General features: G+C 41.4%; 3 protein-coding genes across 3 annotated transcripts in view; 2 read left to right on the forward strand and 1 right to left on the reverse strand.

The window, feature by feature from the left end:
- The window catches only part of nfatc3a (nuclear factor of activated T cells 3a), a 58,022-nt gene extending 50,386 nt beyond the window's left edge, over positions 1-7,636 (reverse strand). The window contains exon 1 of the mRNA XM_070830467.1: positions 7,148-7,636. Coding sequence (XP_070686568.1) covers positions 7,148-7,238 — 91 coding nt within the window. The 5' untranslated portion in view covers positions 7,239-7,636. The remainder of the gene's footprint in view (positions 1-7,147) is intronic.
- A 5,236-nt stretch (positions 7,637-12,872) lies between these two features.
- On the forward strand, positions 12,873-14,888 carry ddx28 (DEAD (Asp-Glu-Ala-Asp) box polypeptide 28). The gene has a single exon (XM_070832979.1). The coding sequence runs from the start codon at positions 12,997-12,999 to the stop codon at positions 14,695-14,697; it is 1,701 nt and encodes a 566-aa protein (XP_070689080.1). The 5' UTR covers positions 12,873-12,996; the 3' UTR covers positions 14,698-14,888.
- A 1,019-nt stretch (positions 14,889-15,907) lies between these two features.
- Positions 15,908-17,427, forward strand: part of tln2a (talin 2a) — an 84,955-nt gene continuing 83,435 nt past the window's right edge. Inside the window, exon 1 of the mRNA XM_070855206.1 lies at positions 15,908-16,063. The gene's annotated coding sequence lies outside the window, so the exon portion shown is untranslated. The remainder of the gene's footprint in view (positions 16,064-17,427) is intronic.

Raw genomic sequence — 17,427 nt, forward strand, 5'->3', positions numbered from 1 at the left:
CACACCTCCGCAATGGATCTACTACTCTGCCTCTAAAGGGCACTTCTGCCCCCCTGCCTCTTGCCACCTCTAATGCCCAATGAGGCCACTGCTCGTGACCTGCATAACCCTTAACTCACCATTACCTATTTCTACCACTCACACAACCACTTCACAATAGACACTCTATCACAAATAGGGTAAGTGGTACTTTAAGGGATGAGGCCAAATACATGTTGTAGCATACTGTAGAATGGATTGTGCTATTTTCACATGTGAAACTAGATTTAAAAGCTGTGACGGGGTAATATGTTCAATGATAAGCATGTACAACCAGACTTGCCCTGTTACACTATAGATGAAAGCAAGTTAGAAACCACTGTCTGTAGGAAAACCATCACACACTAGTGCCTGATAAGGCCACTTTGAGCGCCGTGCTTTTTGTTTCACAATGACAGTTAGCTGTAAGCTGCAATAGTCTGGGACTCATGGTAGTTACACATAAAGTTACTCAAAACCTGACAAACACACCTCTAGACACATGGTTTTCCCTTCCTGTGTAAATCTACGTTTACGGCCTAAAACGACAAACTAAAAAAACCCCATCACAGGAAAAAGTGCTGTGGAAAACTAGTGTAGCTAGATAGTAAAAATGTTTCAGCAGCAGATATTTTGTATGGACTTTACTGGGACGTAGCCTAAGGAAGTCTTGTTCAATTAGTTGAGAGTCATAATGTACTACTGACTTGATGCACTGGCATCTACAAATTGCTTATTTTGTCATACTAACACCCACGCATTTATTATGGCACCAGCATATGTTCTGTATTTTAAATTAATTGATTTTCCCATAATTGTTGTAATCTTCACCTAATCAGCAGTGAATTGGGTCAATAGATGATATAATCATTTGTTTCTGCTTTACAAAGCAATGAAAAATGACATTTAAATTAAGCAACTACAAAAAATAAATAAACACACAAACAATAATAGATTAGTCCCAATGAAACTTTTGACAGCCAGGTCTGTGGATTTCCCAGAGAACTGAGGCATTGTTTCTGAAAAGACATGTTGCTGTCAAGTTTTTCAAATGTGCTCTGAGGGGAACACATGAAATTCAATTTGACACCATTATATTAAGATGGTGGCACAAGTTTCAGAGGTGGAAAACCCAAATGATCAGTCTGGGGGTATGAGAATGCTTTATGTGAATTGCGTGAAATTACCCCTCAATTAAATGAAGAAACACTTTGATTAAGACGAACAGTCTGATCTCCACAAGCATATGGAAAAAAAGCCTTAATTAGAACGTACTCATAAAAACAAAGAAGAAAAAGTCTGACTTTTCCAAAAAAAAATCAAAAGTGATAAATGCTGCCTTTCAGGATCATTTTACCAACACAGTACAACATTTAGAGGTGGCATGAATGAAAATAAAGTCTATGGATACACATTAAAGGAGATGATTAGCTCTAAGGACCTCGAACTAAGAGGACACACAAGTCAGAAACGGTAAAGCTAAAGGGAAGGTTTATGGCTTCTGGAGATGACTCAACAATTGGATTCAAAAAGGATCAGGAAGAATTAGAAAAAGTGCAGTTCCACTAAGTCTGAAAATCAGTTTGTCTGAGGTGTCACACACAGTTGCTACTTGTTGTAACAGCAAACATAAGAGAAGGAACTTGTCCATTATTTGTTGGCGTCCAAAAGACAAAGGCTGACGAAATGCTGTACAGGTTTCATTTCTTATCCGCACCGCTCACATAGACAACCGATGACAGTCACTTTCCTTTACTTGTTTAATTTTTCCACTCCCTTATCATGATCTACTTGTGCAACAAAACACTGAATAATTTTGCAACAGTTTGTTGATTCCCTATGTTCAAGTCATAGTTACTAGCTAGAGCTTAGTGTGGGTTATTTGGGTTTTTAGTCTAGTCTACATTTGAACCATTTTTAAATTATTTAATGCTACATTAGTTTCAAAAAATGAACTGGCTGATAGCTACACAGTGTTAGAGCAGTTGGCTAAACCTCACACCTCCAGCACAAAGAATCAAACAATGTCTTTTCCCATACCGTTAGTAAGATTTAAAAGAACAGAAGAACAGAAGCAAACAGGCAGCTACTAAACTGGGTAGGTAGCACCATACCCTGGTCATCACCTGTGAACAGCTGGACTACCTTTAATAGAACCATACACTGGAAAAGATAAAAAATAATACTCAGTAACACAGCTAACCACAAATCCCAGTTGTCCGTGTATGAATGGTGTGTGAATGGGTGAATGTAGTGTTAAAGGCCATTGAGTGAGTGTGAACCACGGCATTTATTAAGTGCATGTGCGGGACAATGTGAAGTGCCACTACGAGAGAAAGCATGGACATACTTGAGCATAAAAAGCTCGAAAGAGCAAAAAAAGCTTCAGCAGCAACCAGAAATGTAGAAATATTAGCAGATGATGTAATGGCACGGCGTGATGCAGCTATTCAGAGTGCAGTACACACATCCTTATCCTCTCTGAAAAGAGAAAGAGGGAGAAGGTAGCTCTGAAAGAGGCGGCCGCAGTCACCGGGTCTACTTATGGTGAAGATGGCTCCATACAAGTTAAATGTGCATGTATGTCAAAAGTATCTGCCTTTTAAAGTTGTCCATAAAATGTAGGAAATGATCAGAGAATGTGAACTGTTGATTTTTAATTTGATAGACATAGGGGTAGGCTATGGGACACAATTTAGACTAAGCACACATCTTTATAGATGCAACCAAAGAGTAAACCTAAATCAATAGTTCAATAGGTAATTTTCCTTCTATGACAAAGTTCTTCCCAGTTTTTCCCAACACTTGTCCTAACGAAGTAAAAAATGATTTCATTTTCACTCAATTTAAAGATGCCTGTTTTGTCAATAAACGCAGTAGTTGTTTGGCCTTGATTTTGAACCTATTCTTTGTCCTTCCCTCACATTTATTTCAGTGAATTTTGAATTATCGCATTCCACTTTCTAGTTAAGCTGATTCACAGAGGGACTTTCTTCTATTCAGCTGGCACTGTACAGATTCTGGGGAAAACCCTTACAGTAAGCTTGCCCAGTGTCTGTGAATAGAACAGTGGAATATTTCACCTCAAGGAGGTGTCTGTTTCCTGAGCAACAAGAAAAAACTCAGAAACGGCAAGAAAATGTCGAGACAGACACCCAACAAACAAAGAGCAGCACAAGAAAGGCAGACGGGGCAGGTCATCACAGTGTACCGCACCATTACGCCGGTTTTTAAGCACATTCACATCTGCAAGTAGAAACTGAAAAACGGCCAGATATCAGTTGGGCTGAGAGTAAACGTGTACAGGATGCCAGCATTCACTAGTTAACTTAAATACAGCAAACATGTGGGGGGGATCTGTCATAAACAGCATCACATCCTGTAACATTGCTCTTTCAGAAAGTAAACTACATTATTGTGACATATTGTAACTTTTCGTGCAGCTGCTTAAAGAGATACACAAAATATGCCACTGTTGTTTCACTTTTCTGTTTGGAGACATTACCTCTTAACACATCAATCAAAAGTCTGAAGAATTGCTGCACTGATACTGAAATGATAACAATCACAGCCCTGTTCAAGCAACATTCAACAATACAAAGCTCGGCTGAGTAAAAACCTGTCAAATATTCACAGTAGACGTTCTCCATGTTGTTTCAGAAACAAGCCCTGACTTGATCCTTGCCTTCAGAGCAAGAGGCCAGCTCAGGAGTGTGCTCCCTGTTACTCTGGCTGTGTGAACCTATATTACGCTCCAGTTATTAATTTGGACAGGCGCCCCTCCTTTGGGCCAAGTCATACAGTCCGGACCAGATTAAAACCACTTGCACAGTGGTGCTTTTATTCCTATGCTTATTCCAGCTGCAGTTTTTCCCCTCGTCCCATCTCCAAATCAAACTTCTTTTTTTAATCGAAGGAAAAATTGATTTAAGATTGCACAAGCCAAACTTTCATGGAGTCATTACTTTGCCAGGGTCTCATGAAAAAGCACACAGCCTGACAATTCACAGGTTCCAATGGTTCAGGCCAAAGACAGAAACAAATGAGGAAGGTGAACTTAGCATGGATGCAAAGACCGATACAAATGCCATTCATTAAATTTGTGGGTTTCAATCCATGTCAATCCAGATGTTTTTTATATCTTAAATTACTCCGCCTGTGTACAAGTATCTAAAATACTCTTTCACACAAATATTTACAAGATTAACTGAATAAGCAACCCAGACTCGAAACGCTGCAACTTCTGTTATTCGCAGGAGTATCTAAGGATGGTGATGGTATCAGTTTTTAGCAATGTGAGATAACTGATCCACTTACAATATTTTTCATTTCATTGCAGCACCACTTGTGTCTACTAAGTCTGCTGAGTCTACCACGGAACTCTACTAGTTTGATGCTTTATGAATCTTTGCCCTGGTTTATTAGGTAACATATCACCTTTTTCAAGTGTCTAGAATCATTAAGGAAATGAGCGCAAATTATCAGCAAACAAGAAACATGCACTTCTTTCATTGTGTATTTTTCCACGGCAAATAAATCCTTTAAATCTGTCATTCTGATACCTCATGTGACAATGAGTAAATACAAGTAAGGAGTAAATACAACAGTGAAATCTGCGCCTGTCAACCATAATAGGTCGAAACTTTACCCAGTGACATGTAGCCTGACGTTACGCATAAACAGAAACTGCATGTAACTGCACTGTAAATAACAAGTGAATTTATACACGTCAAATATGATCAGTATATCTGGAGTAATGTTAAGTCCTGACACCCACAACATAAATTAATTAATCAAATGCAATTATTGGTAACAAGCAACAAAGTTATTTTGATAGGATATGACCATTTGTATGTCCAGCAACTAGTGATGTCCTCTACTGCCAAAAATAAAAAGCAGCATTTTTTTTTCTCCAAACAGAGAATAAAATGTCATTTCTCTTTGTTAAACAGGTGCATTTCTCTTAGACATTAATTCAATTAAAAAAACAGAATATTGTTAACACTATTTGACAACATGACATGTTCATTTATTGTTTACCTGCTTTTTTCATCACTTCACTGAATCTAAAATACACCTAATGTGAGCAAAATCTTCAAATCCATCCCATAATTTTTTACTGGGCACAACATACTTCAACGGGAAAAAATTCCAGTGCATGATGGTGTGTCATTTTAGACCCATTCCTAGTAATTCAGTCTGAAATATCTGGTATCTTTAGATGCCTTGGCTTTCTTAAAATTAACATTTCAAACTGCTTGTGGTTTGTGATGACAAATTTGCCACACGGTCTGTGATGCTGTGAAGTTTTAAGGTTTAGTTTCCATTTAGAGTGATTTCCAAAACCTAATCCAAAATATTAGTCCAAGCAAATATGATTCAGTTCATATCCAGTGCATAACAATTAACCTTGGCTGACAGCTTACTTTGTATATAATTCAATAATTACAAGCATCTGTGGTTAATAATCAATTAATAAGCCCAGGCATAGCATAATGGATTCCATCCTCTTCTTTTCTACTGTGACATAAGGTTTCAATATAGCCTTATAAAATTCATTGTGTCAGGCATTCTCACCTTTGGAGGATAGTTAAGCCTGGGGGAGAAACAGAGGGCAGCGGTATGCGGCACAGATCCTTGTCTGGATTCAGACCCATGGCAACTTATTTAGCATGGTACACACCTGAGATCACTGATCCACGAGGACCAAGGCCATTCTCTGCTTCTTGGCATTGACATACACACTGCTGCCCATAAAGTTGGAATAGTTCAATACCCCCAGTTTTGCTAAAGCCTGAATCCACAGTTTGCAAAGGTTAATTGTGGTTTAAGTTTCACTGTGATATGTTTGGAAGAGTTTGATCAATAAAGTTGAGAAGATACACACTTTATTTATCAAGAATAAATCACATTGTCACAATCATTTCATGAGAAGAGGTAAAAAACATTTTATTCCATCTTTATGGGCAACAGTGTATGTGGCACTGCATCACACTTGTAATAGCAGCAATATGTGAGTTATACTATATAGTATAGTATTCATAGCATAGACTTATATTTTTTGATTAAAATGGATGTATACTGAAATAATATCCTGGGGGAGAGAAGAAGATGGCTTTTAACAAGTTCAGTCTATCACTGATTTTCCCCGGTGATAATACATATCGCTCTTCTGTTTATGTGCCTAACATTTGTCACATTAGAATAAGAACCAAATGTTGGATAGCCCATAATTTCACTTTTTAATTTAGCTTCACTGGAAAACTGATTTTAGAGATAGAAGACCTGCCTACAGTTAACAGAAGCCAGACACTTGCAAAGGTACAGTGCAGGGCCTCTCATATCCACATCCTATTTTGTTTATTTATTTTGTTGTCTTTAAGATGGTGTTTGAATTCACTGTGGTTACATCTGTAATAAAATCTTAAAAGTCTACATTTCTTTTTCTTCTTTTTTATTACAGTATTCCATTTGTGAACTGCTGCTTCGTTCCTCCCTGAGTTCATTCATTCCTTTTATTGACGGTATATTAGTAGTTTTCTATCACTGCGTCAAATCTACATGAACAGAGAGTAACCGCTCGCACCTTTCGCTCAAAGACCCCTTACAGAGAAACACCACAGCTCCCACAGTTGTTAGAGCATTAGCACGGCATCTGTCCTCCTGTGAACTTATTTAGTAAACACTAGGTGAGTGAAAGCTCTGGCAGCATTAGCATGTGCTGTCTGTGACACTGGCTCCTGCTCTTCTCTCACATCAGTCTCACTGTCCCTGCTGCATCCCGCCAAAGTTCCACAGCGTTCATCCCCACGGAGCGTGAAGTTAGCATATGGTCATAACAGCACCTGTGCTAACCTGCTAGCATGTCAGGCTACTGACAGCTGGTGTTGGGGCGACAACGACCGACAGGACGGGATGTTTTAATGTCTTTGTTACTGAAAAAAATTTAATTTCGGTTCCCTTTTTAGGGGGCGCACATTGTAAAAGAATGGTGTGGGAAGCTGTCGGGCTAAATGAAGCCAACTGTAGCTAAGTAGGGGAGTAACTTCTGTTCAGGTTGGAGCATAATGTGCCGTAAGTTTAACAGCGGAGTGAAACGTGCCACTGAGCGGGGAGCACACTGACTGACCTGCGGGGCCTAACGGCTGCTGTTGCCCGTCCTCTCCGAAGATCAGCCTGAAGTCCAGCTCCTCATTCCCGGGGCAGTTTGCAGTAGTCATCGGGTTTGACAGCTCGGGTTTTACCCCGCCACTCGACCGTCGACCGCTGGGAGCAATCTACGCTCTCCGAAAATGTCCCAGCATTTACCGACTGCCACGACGCCGAACTTCAACTTTAGTTCATGGTCCTCACGAGCCTGCGGGCGCACACCGAGCCGGTTCTCCGCTTGTTGGACGAGTCCAAAACACGCGTCGTTGGCTCCTCTTCCTCTGCTAGTTCACTGGCTTCAACTTGAGAGAGAGACTGGCCTGCCGCTGCCTCTGCCTGTCTCACTGCTTTCCTCCTCTGTGTCCCCGTCCACGGAAAACACGAGCTGTCTGTGCCGGTGTTTACTGTTCGTTATAAAGCCGGTCAACTGTCCGTTGAATGTCTCTCTGCCTCTCTCTCTCTCTGTCTGTCTGTCTAACTCTCTCTCTCTTTCTCTCTCTCTATCCCAACTTTTACTAACCCCGCGTGACAAGGCAGTTCCAGTGGTGACGTCAGCAGACACAACACAACACGGGGCGCGCGCACACACGCACACTCACACAAACACGCACACGCACGCACGCACGCACAGCTCCTCGGTGCTGGAGTTAATAAACAGTTCATTAAAGTTGTGAGCCTAATCCGCACAGTTCTGTGCAGCTGCTGTGTGTCTTGTTAGCAGGGGGACATTTTGGTGCCTGATAATTACACAAAAATATATCAGAACCAGAATCAGCTCTTATTGGCCACGTATGTGACACATACAAGGGATCTGACTTTGGCTTTCCCACTGCTCTCCTGTACTTACACATAAACAGACTAAAGGGGAGACAAGAGCAACACAGTAAATACAATTTAATTTAAGCAAAAAAAACCAAACATTTAAGGCCTATGTAGAGTGTAAATATATATATATATATATATATATATATATATATATATATATATAAAAGTATAGATGTAAAGGACACATTAAGCCTGAAATTCATAAATGCTCATAAATGTTTAATATCTTTGGCCATGTCTTATTACTGCTGTTTCTGCAAACCAAGGTGCACAAACATTTGAAATTGCATGTAACAAACCTTTTGACCTTGCAACGACTAGGTCTTACAGCCACTTTGCTCTATTTAATTGGCCCTCCATTCTCTTCCAACCACCCACCATTAGATTACATCCGATTGCGCCTGGCTCTCAAGCCTTAGTTTTTTTTGTGTGGGTCCAATCTGAGCCAGGATTGCTAAGTATTATGACACAATGTACTTTTTACCTTTAGATCCCTTGAGCCTGTCAGCTCAGAGACCCAATCATTTCTAATCAGCCAATTTAGCCTTGTCAATGCTATGCTGTAGGTAGGAAAGAACAGACACGTTATTCGTAGTTGTATGAATCATTTAGGTTGTAGATGGTGCAGCATAAATAGTGCTACCTTTAAAAAAATACTGTTTGTGTTTCCAGAGCACAGGGGTTAGATATCTATTATTTACCGTTACCTCCAATTTTACAGTTTTAAATATCATTGCCTGCTCAAATAGTATTTTTCACCGTGTTTTGCACTTGGCAGGACAAGGTGGGTATTTTCTACCAGGGCTTTGGACTAAAATGTTGACAAAAGGTGCTGAGAAGAACATGAGGAACTGAAGAACACATTGTTACGCAATTGTTTGAAAATGCCTGCAGTAAATCTTTGTCCATGGCCATTCAAAGAGATATATGTCCTCCTTATACATATATTTAAAATAGGCTGTGTGTTAAATGTACCTCTGTCAGGCCAAGCTAGTGAGTAGTAGTCACTGGTTTATTTAAATCACAATGCATTTACTATTTCTTATCAACTAGAATAAAGTAATAGTAAATCTGTCCACTCCTTTTAACCTCTGTGTCTCCATCCAACCCATCAATCTCCTCGGGTTAATCTTTATTGGGTAAGCAAGAGGTTGATGCACTGTAAAGCTTTAATGTGTTGCTGCTTTGATGATCAACATTTGTATTAATGTTCACTTCCTTTCACTCCGTTGGAGGATTAGTTCAAACTAGTAACATGCATTGTCATATACTATAGGTGAATTATTGGCAGCACATATGGATATTCTTGTCCCCATACCTGTACTATACTGTACACACACACACACACACGTAGCTGATCAAGAAGTCTCTATCAAACAAGTTTTTAATGTTTCACCAAAGGTTTTTACAACACTGATAAGAGTTATAGGAGTTATAAAACACCTTAAGGTTTTTATTACGTGCATTATTGATACTATTCATTCTGCCATCATAGATTAATGGCATTAGAATAAAATGTTGGTCTTTTTAGGATCAAATTACAATAAAAGAAACAAATGATTTTATATACATCATATATTCTTTGAGTACAAATCAAAAGAACTTTAAACAAAAACAGAAAAATGATATGTTTTGCACATTCAAGCAACACATAGGCAGACACAACACCAAAGATCATTTATTATATTGCTGAAAATAACTTGTCAGATTGCATGCACAGCAGACAGCAGCCGCTTCTTCTGACACAGCCACGCTACATATACCTGTGCTAGATGTATGTGGGTGTAGAGACAAGCGCTCAGCTCACAAATGCATCTGAAAGCATCAATATCATTTCCTGTGGTCTTTATTTCCAAGCAAAAGCACAAGGTTTAACCCTTTTTGACTTAAGTGCCACCTTCTGAAGCAATTCTCTCTAAGCAGACATTTGTTCTTCTGAGTTCTGTAGGTGACGTGGCAGTGTGATTACAATCAAAATCCTCCCGAGTTCCGAATACACAGCAAAACTAAAACGTCATCCAGTTAAATGGTATCCTGCCAATTCATACTGCTCTGAAGTGATCTGATTGACTGACAAATGTTAAGACACTGATTCAGTTGTTTTGCTAGAAATCATTAGAACAGGTACAGAAATGTTAATATTAAGTAATATAATATTACTATATTAACAGAACACAAGAAGTTGTTGTTAAGGACTGCTATGAGCAAAAGTTACTGTCTGTTAGTCACACATGATTATTGTGTGAAGTCTTTACCTACACATAAGTACAAAACCAGTGCCAGTCTGTAGAGAGGACTACATTAATCATTAGAACCAAGTCGTCTATGAGAGTGACTCACAGCGGTAAGAGAGGCATAACAAATTTAACCGGAATAGCTGTGATTCTTGCAATGTATTTGAGTCAATGAAAGGACAGAGTGCAACTACTTTACTTTAATAAGTACAGTGCTGTGGAATTAATTACCTTCCACGTGTGCATACAAAAGAAATGATATAAGGTTTTAGTGAATTAATCCAAACGCGTCTTAATTTACTGACTGTACATTCACGTTTGTTATAAGTATATTCCTATTAAGCTGTATTATAAACTTATCATCATATTATTATGTGGCAGTCACATGAGTTGACTGAACTTTGCCGTGTCTCCAGACCCACCCGAGTCTAATTCAGGTTACCTACGTCTCTTATCTTCGCAGATGACCTTTGAAGGGAGAAGATAAAGAAAACAAATTGTGTGGGAGGCTGTAGATGTGGTTTGTGATATTCTGTTCTTGTAAAAGAAAGTTATGAAGGAGAAAAAAAAAACATCTGCCCCCACACTGGTCCTGTTCGAGAGGTGTCACTCTTTCAAGGATTGGGGTTTGCACACAGTGCAGAAATGTATCACAGCACCTTGGCAACACGCTCAGTGTTCACTAAATGTCAACATATATCAAGTTGCACACAGCCCTGCATCAGAATGTCAGCTGATAAGGAATAAATGGCTTAATTAGTAGGCAATTACGCTGTTTGGTGGAAAAGCTGATGAATTTATCTCTCTCGCTCTCTCTCTATGTGTATATATATATATATATATATATATATATATATATATATATATATATATATATATATATATATTTACTTTGATTCTTCTTTATTTGTTATCTTATGTCTTAACTGATCTGTGTTCGTCTTATACAGTATGGTAATAATGCAGCAGAGCAGAACAGTAGAGAACATTCTGAATAATATTTAATGATATTGAATGATAATTAATCGTAGGCAAACAATATTTCTCTTGAAACTATGTGAAAGAAGAGTTGGCACGGTGCTGCGACTGCTCTGGTTAGGACTTCAGCTGACACGTCGCCCTCCTTGTTGATTTATGCTGCCCTCTTTTGTTCAGTCTGTGAAACTGATTATTGACTTAGTCTGCTGAGTTATCAGACAGTTGCATCCCCGTCGGGCAATCCCAAGCACAGGGAGCGGACATAACTAAGCGTACGTAGTGTGAATGAGGCTCATTTTAGTGTTTACTTTGCCGTGACACGGTTGATTCAATAAAGAAGTCTGACTGTGCAGAAGAAATCAGTTCTCTCTTCCTTTGTTAGGAGATAGTGATGTAAGATCCCAGTTTATAGGGATGCCCCAGCTTTGGTTTGTCCAACATGTGACAACAGATTCTATTACTGAAAGTGTGTGTGATGTTCTGAAGCTACAGTAAATCAATCAGTGTGCTGATTCATTCAGCGCATGGGTGGGGTCGCTGATACACAATCAATTCTACATGTGACACCAGCACTGATGCAGACAGGGGATTTTTGTCTGCACTGGGTATGAACCAACTGTCATTTGCAGAAAAGAATATAATGGGAATCTAAAATGAATCAATGAAAACATTCCTTGGCCAGGGGAGAGAGAGATTGTGTCCCTCTTTGGACCCTCTCTGGATGCATGCCTGGTTAGATTAGTCTCCTTTTTATTAGCTTACACTTCCTGTGGCAAAGCAGCAACACTGGATTATCCCCCTAAGAACCCCATGACAGGCATGCAAAAACCATGCCCGCCTTTAGCCAAGGAGTAGCGATGTATAAGTGTGACCTACATAGTATGTTAACATACTTCAGAAGATTAAAAAGTCCCAGAACAATGATCAAATAAAATGTAGGGCTGCTTTCTTTGCAATGCAAACATTCACAAATGAATACAAATATATTTGCAGTGCTTTGGGGCGGCTGTGGCTCAGAGGCAACAGTCGGAAGGTCGGCGGTTTGATCCCCGGCTCCTGTAAGTCAGCATGTCGAAGTGTCCTTGGGACAAGACACTGAACCCCAACTTGCTCCTGAAGCAGCTTCAGTGTGTGAATGTGTGAAAGAAAGAATCGTCTCCTCCGTCTTAGATTCCTCCTGAATGAATGATGTGTGAATGGGTGAATGAGGGTGTGATGTAAAAGGACTCAGGGTCATGTGGGCAGTTATCGACAGTCACTGCTGTGTCAATGACAGTGCTCTTACTCACCCTCCTCTGGTCTGTTATCTATTAATCTATTGCCATTACTGTACTGCAGGCAGAGCTGGTTCACTAAGCCCCTGGTCAACAGGCATGCAATGTGCAAGACATCAGAACAAACAGACACCAGGTTAGAAGAGGACCCCGGTCTGAGCATGTTTAATGCATTTGCTGTTTAACTAAAAAAAACAAAAAAAAGTTTTTACCTTTTTACTTTTTTTGTTTTTTAGAAATTGTTGCTGTCTTTTGGATTTTCCTTCTCTTTTACATTTCCGTTTCTACTTTTAAATGTATTTTTACTGCTCATTCAATAGAAATGTTTTAGTTGCCTCTACGTCATCACTCCACGCCCACTTGACATCATCAACATTCGCCAGGAAAGCATGGCCGCTCCGCTGTCAGAGGATGCTAACACATACACGGAGCTTTTTGAACCTTCAGAGTGAGAACTCTATGGTTTAGCCTTTCGGTTGTGTTTTTACTCTCGTCAGCCTCTTTGTTAGACACCAAAAATGCACTCTGTGAAGGTCGGCTGTTTGGCTGTGGCAGCGTCCAGAGCTCTGTGCTTAAGCAGGGGCTTCTGCCCTGAGCTTGTTCGAGTGTCGGCCTGCTGTCCTGTTCATTGCTCTGTCCGTCAGACGCGCTCCTGTGAGACAGCAGCGGCCTCAGAGGAGACAGTTATTCGCGTCCCTCGCTACATGCAGAAGCGCGTTGACAGCGTGAAACAGACTCGAGGCAAAAACAAAGTCAACACCATCAAAGCGGGAAAGCTCCTGATCAAGAGCAAGAACCCTGACCTGAACCAGTCTGCGGGATGCATGCTCGGGAGGTTCGAGCAGCCCACTCTCTGCTCCAAAGGATGGAAACATGGCAAATCATTCGGGGACTATTTCACCATCAACAACATCAGGACTGTGCCACCTTTTGTTGCTGAGAACCGGAAGGAGGGTGTTGAACAGAAAACACCTGTGACGTTCAACAGCCTCAACATCTGTAAGGAGCTGGTGGAAACTTTGGACAGCATCAACGTTACCCATCCCACCACCGTGCAGCTGCAGACCATCCCAAAGGTCATGAAAGGCCACAACATTCTCTGTGCTGCGGAGACGGGCAGTGGGAAAACACTGAGCTACCTTCTGCCCGTCGTTCACAGACTGCAGGCTGAGAAGGATTCAGAGATGTACGCTGAGAGGGCACGCAAAATTCGCAGCGTGGTTCTTGTGCCTTCCAGAGAGCTCGCCGAGCAAGTGGCAGCTGTGTCCAGGACTCTGAGCGCTCCGTTTGGGTTGCAGACAAGGACTGTGGGCGGTGGGCGAGGTGTAGGACACATCAAGGAGGTCTTTAAGAGGGATCAGCCTGATATTTTAGTGGCCACACCAGGTGCTCTGGTCAAAGCCCTGCGGAGACGCTGCCTGGACCTGAATGAGCTCAGGTTCTTTGTGGTAGACGAGGCTGACACCATGTTCGACCCCAGCTTCTCTGAAATGCTGGAGAACATCCTTCTCCATACAAACATTGCAAGTGATCCCAAGGAAACAAGAGGCCTGTGCTATAAGGCCCAGCTGCTGGTGGTGGGGGCCACCTTCCCTGGTGGTGTCGGGGAAGTTCTCAGCCAGGTGACGGACCTTGGCAGCATGGTGGTTATCAAGAGCAAGATGCTGCACTTCCTCATGCCACATGTCAAGCAGACGTTCCTGAAGGTAAAAGGCGCTGACAAGATCCTGGAGCTCCACCAAGCCCTGAAGCTGCTCCAACAGGAGAGAGGAGGGGCTGCCGCTCTGGTGTTCTGCAACAAGTCTGCCACTGTCAACTGGCTGGGGTACTCCCTGAAAGAGATGGGGGTGCAGCACGCACGTCTGCAGGGGGAGATGCCAGCTGCTGGACGTGCAGGAATCTTCCACTCCTTCCAGAAGGGCTTGGTGGATGTGCTGATATGCACAGACATTGCTTCACGGGGCCTGGACACATCCCGAGTGCACCTGGTAGTTAACTACGACTTCCCAGAATCCCACACAGACTACATCCACAGAGCAGGACGAGTGGGGAGAGCAGGAGGGGTGGAGGGCGGGGAGGTGCTCAGCTTTGTCAGTCACCCGTGGGATGTGGAGCTGGTGCAGAAGATCGAGACCGCTGCACGTAGGAGAACTAGTTTGCCAGGAATGGAATCTGATATATATGAGACAAAATCCAGAGGAGCAGAGGCAGAGGAGTAGACATGGGCTGTGTGTGTTCACAGGTGTGTGTGTGCATAGTGAGCAAGGTTAGTTTACAGTATCATGACTATTACAGTAGGCTGTCCTTCTGTGTCCACTATGACAGAGAAATGATTAAAAGTGTACTGAAAGAATCAAGAATGACATTGCCTACGTGTGGTTGACCTTATTGGGGGTGGAAATTCTACTAAACTATGCTTTTTTTTTTAAATTTCCTTGAAGGCTTTTGAACATATCCAATAGGGATATCAGTCCTGATATTCACTAAGAAGATCACCCACTGCTTTAATAAATGCCATCACTTCAAAAAATGTGTAAAATTGTAGCCTTGGTGTAAATAATTGTTTTTTATCTGCTCAGAAGTTACTGATTTCGGCTTAATACATCTTTGATATTACAGTATTTTCAATCGACTAATGCAGTATGTGTTAAAAGTGCTTTGACTTTAAGGAAAATCTCATTTCATATTCTTCAGGTTTGTTCACATTAACTGTTTAATGAAGCAGTTTGCAGTTGTTTAGTCTTGTGTGCAACAAAACATGCTTTTCTTTAGCACGACTGTACTTATGGTTTTTTGGATGCAAAAAAAAAAATGGTGCCCTTAACACATCAGCTTCAACTTTTCACATACCGAAAACAGAAATTGAGCTGTTTGATGAGTTCAAAAAGATTCTTAGTGCAACAAAGTAACATCACGTGATGACTGTGTGCAGGCTGTCACTGAAAGAGGACCTGCTGACCACACCTAACCAAATACTATCCAGGATTTGTGTTAACGTTTGCTACGCTGGGCTTCTCCAACATTGGTAAATCACACTGAAACTATAATATCTAGAAACTGGAAAGCACTTTTTAAAGTATTTGCTAAACTGACTGACGTTGTCATGGCCTGAATTTCATCCATGCTCATAAACCTTCCCACAATTCTAGTCGAAGTCGTATGATTTTACTGTGATAAATGTACTGCATGTCAGCAACCACAAGGTGGTAGCACCTGTCACATTTCTGCTTGTGAACATAACCTGCAACAGTTGACAGATAGTGTCCAGATTTTTGTTCAGTACAGATTTGGCACATGAACACTAACACATTGGAAACAGTCATAAGCCCTCCTGCTGGTTTCTGAAAGGCGTGGAGGAGTCCAGCATCTTTTGTGTTTGCATTACAGAAACACGTCTGCGAACTCTGGTAGGTTGAACGCAGGCCAAAACCTGACATGTCGACTGTTGATGTGGTCGGTCTGCTGTACTTGAAAGGATTTTCTTCCTTCTTCCATGCCTGCGGGTGCTTGTTGAAAGGAAACCGCAAAAGTATCAACATGAAAATCTGCCAGAGAGAAGAAAATCTTTGGGATCTTGCTTCAAAGGTAATAACTTGTGATGCTATAGAAACGTGTAATTTTAAGAATTATAAACCTCCGAGTAGAGATTTCTGCCTAGATAGTTATTTTGAAAAGGCTGTGTGTCGTGTTGCATACCTTTAAATCAAAGTTGTATTGTCACATTGTAATCTCACATATAAAGAAGAGTGGATGTATCAATAGAATAGTATGTACAAATAGATAAAACACTAACAATAGATAAAATAAGAACAAATGAAGTACTCTGTGTGATTTCTAATGGCTTTCAGAGAGTGCTGCTTTCTGTGTTGGTGGAAGTACAGATATTATAAGAGCAGACAGACATGTTAACGGCTCTGACGGTAACAAGGGGCCACCATGAGAATGTCTGGAATCTAGCTGTGAGTGTCCCGCTCCCGCTCAGGTCAGCATCTTTAAGCTTTGCCCTCCTTAGCTGTGCATTTCACCCACCTGCACCCTGACAACAAGGGCCCAGTGTCCACTTACAGCACGTCGACTAAATGCCTCCAAGCCCCTCTCTTTATATTTTTGTCCTGCCTCGACCCCAACCGACCCCTGCACAGATGGAATAATAACCTAATACCTTTGGGGTGGTCCATCAAACCCCACTTCCAGGTTGCTTTTGTCCCATTTTCAGTATTTGACAGTTTAAGTAGTTTTAGACCAACGACCTAAACCTTAAGGGGCTGCTCCTCTGATTCCACACATGGTTATCAGTCTAGGAGTACTTTAAAACAGTTGAAAACATGTTTTGTAGTTTTAGAGGAAATGACCCTGATGAGGTCCGAACATGCATCTGAGCCTCTGCTGCTTTTTAAATGGAGGTCATGTGATCAGTTAATTGAACTTCTTTTTGGAAGAACTGTATCAGACACTAATATCCAAGCAGAGTATTCTGCTAATGTGTCCTAAAGCATGTCAGGAGGGGGTCTTTAATCTGTCTCTCATCACCCCCCCCCCCTCCATCATAGAAGTTCAGTACTAAAGTGCAGGAGTATCTCTTGAGATGCTTTATGGTGCAGTGGGCTGCTCAGGAGGAGAACTGGTTTGAGGTCCCTGGCTCCTCACCACACCACCCAGCCCATAAAAGGGCATCTGCGCTCTTCCTCTCAAATATTTGAGCAGGTGGGGGAGTTTGAATGCCTTTCACAGGGAGGGGGGGACCTGCTTTCTCTCTCTAGGCTTAAAGCTACAACTGTAAGAACATTTACTTATTAACCAGACTTCATATGATGTCCACCTGTCCCGGAGAGGAGCCCATCCCACATGGATGAACATGTAGTCCCCGTGGGCAGTGGAGGTGTGTGGATGGACTACAAAGCGTTTGGTCCATTTATAATGACGCATTTCCTCTTCGCCCCACCGTGGGT

This window comes from Pempheris klunzingeri, chromosome 1, assembly GCF_042242105.1.
Source record: "Pempheris klunzingeri isolate RE-2024b chromosome 1, fPemKlu1.hap1, whole genome shotgun sequence".
Classification (NCBI taxonomy): Eukaryota; Metazoa; Chordata; class Actinopteri; order Acropomatiformes; family Pempheridae; genus Pempheris; species Pempheris klunzingeri.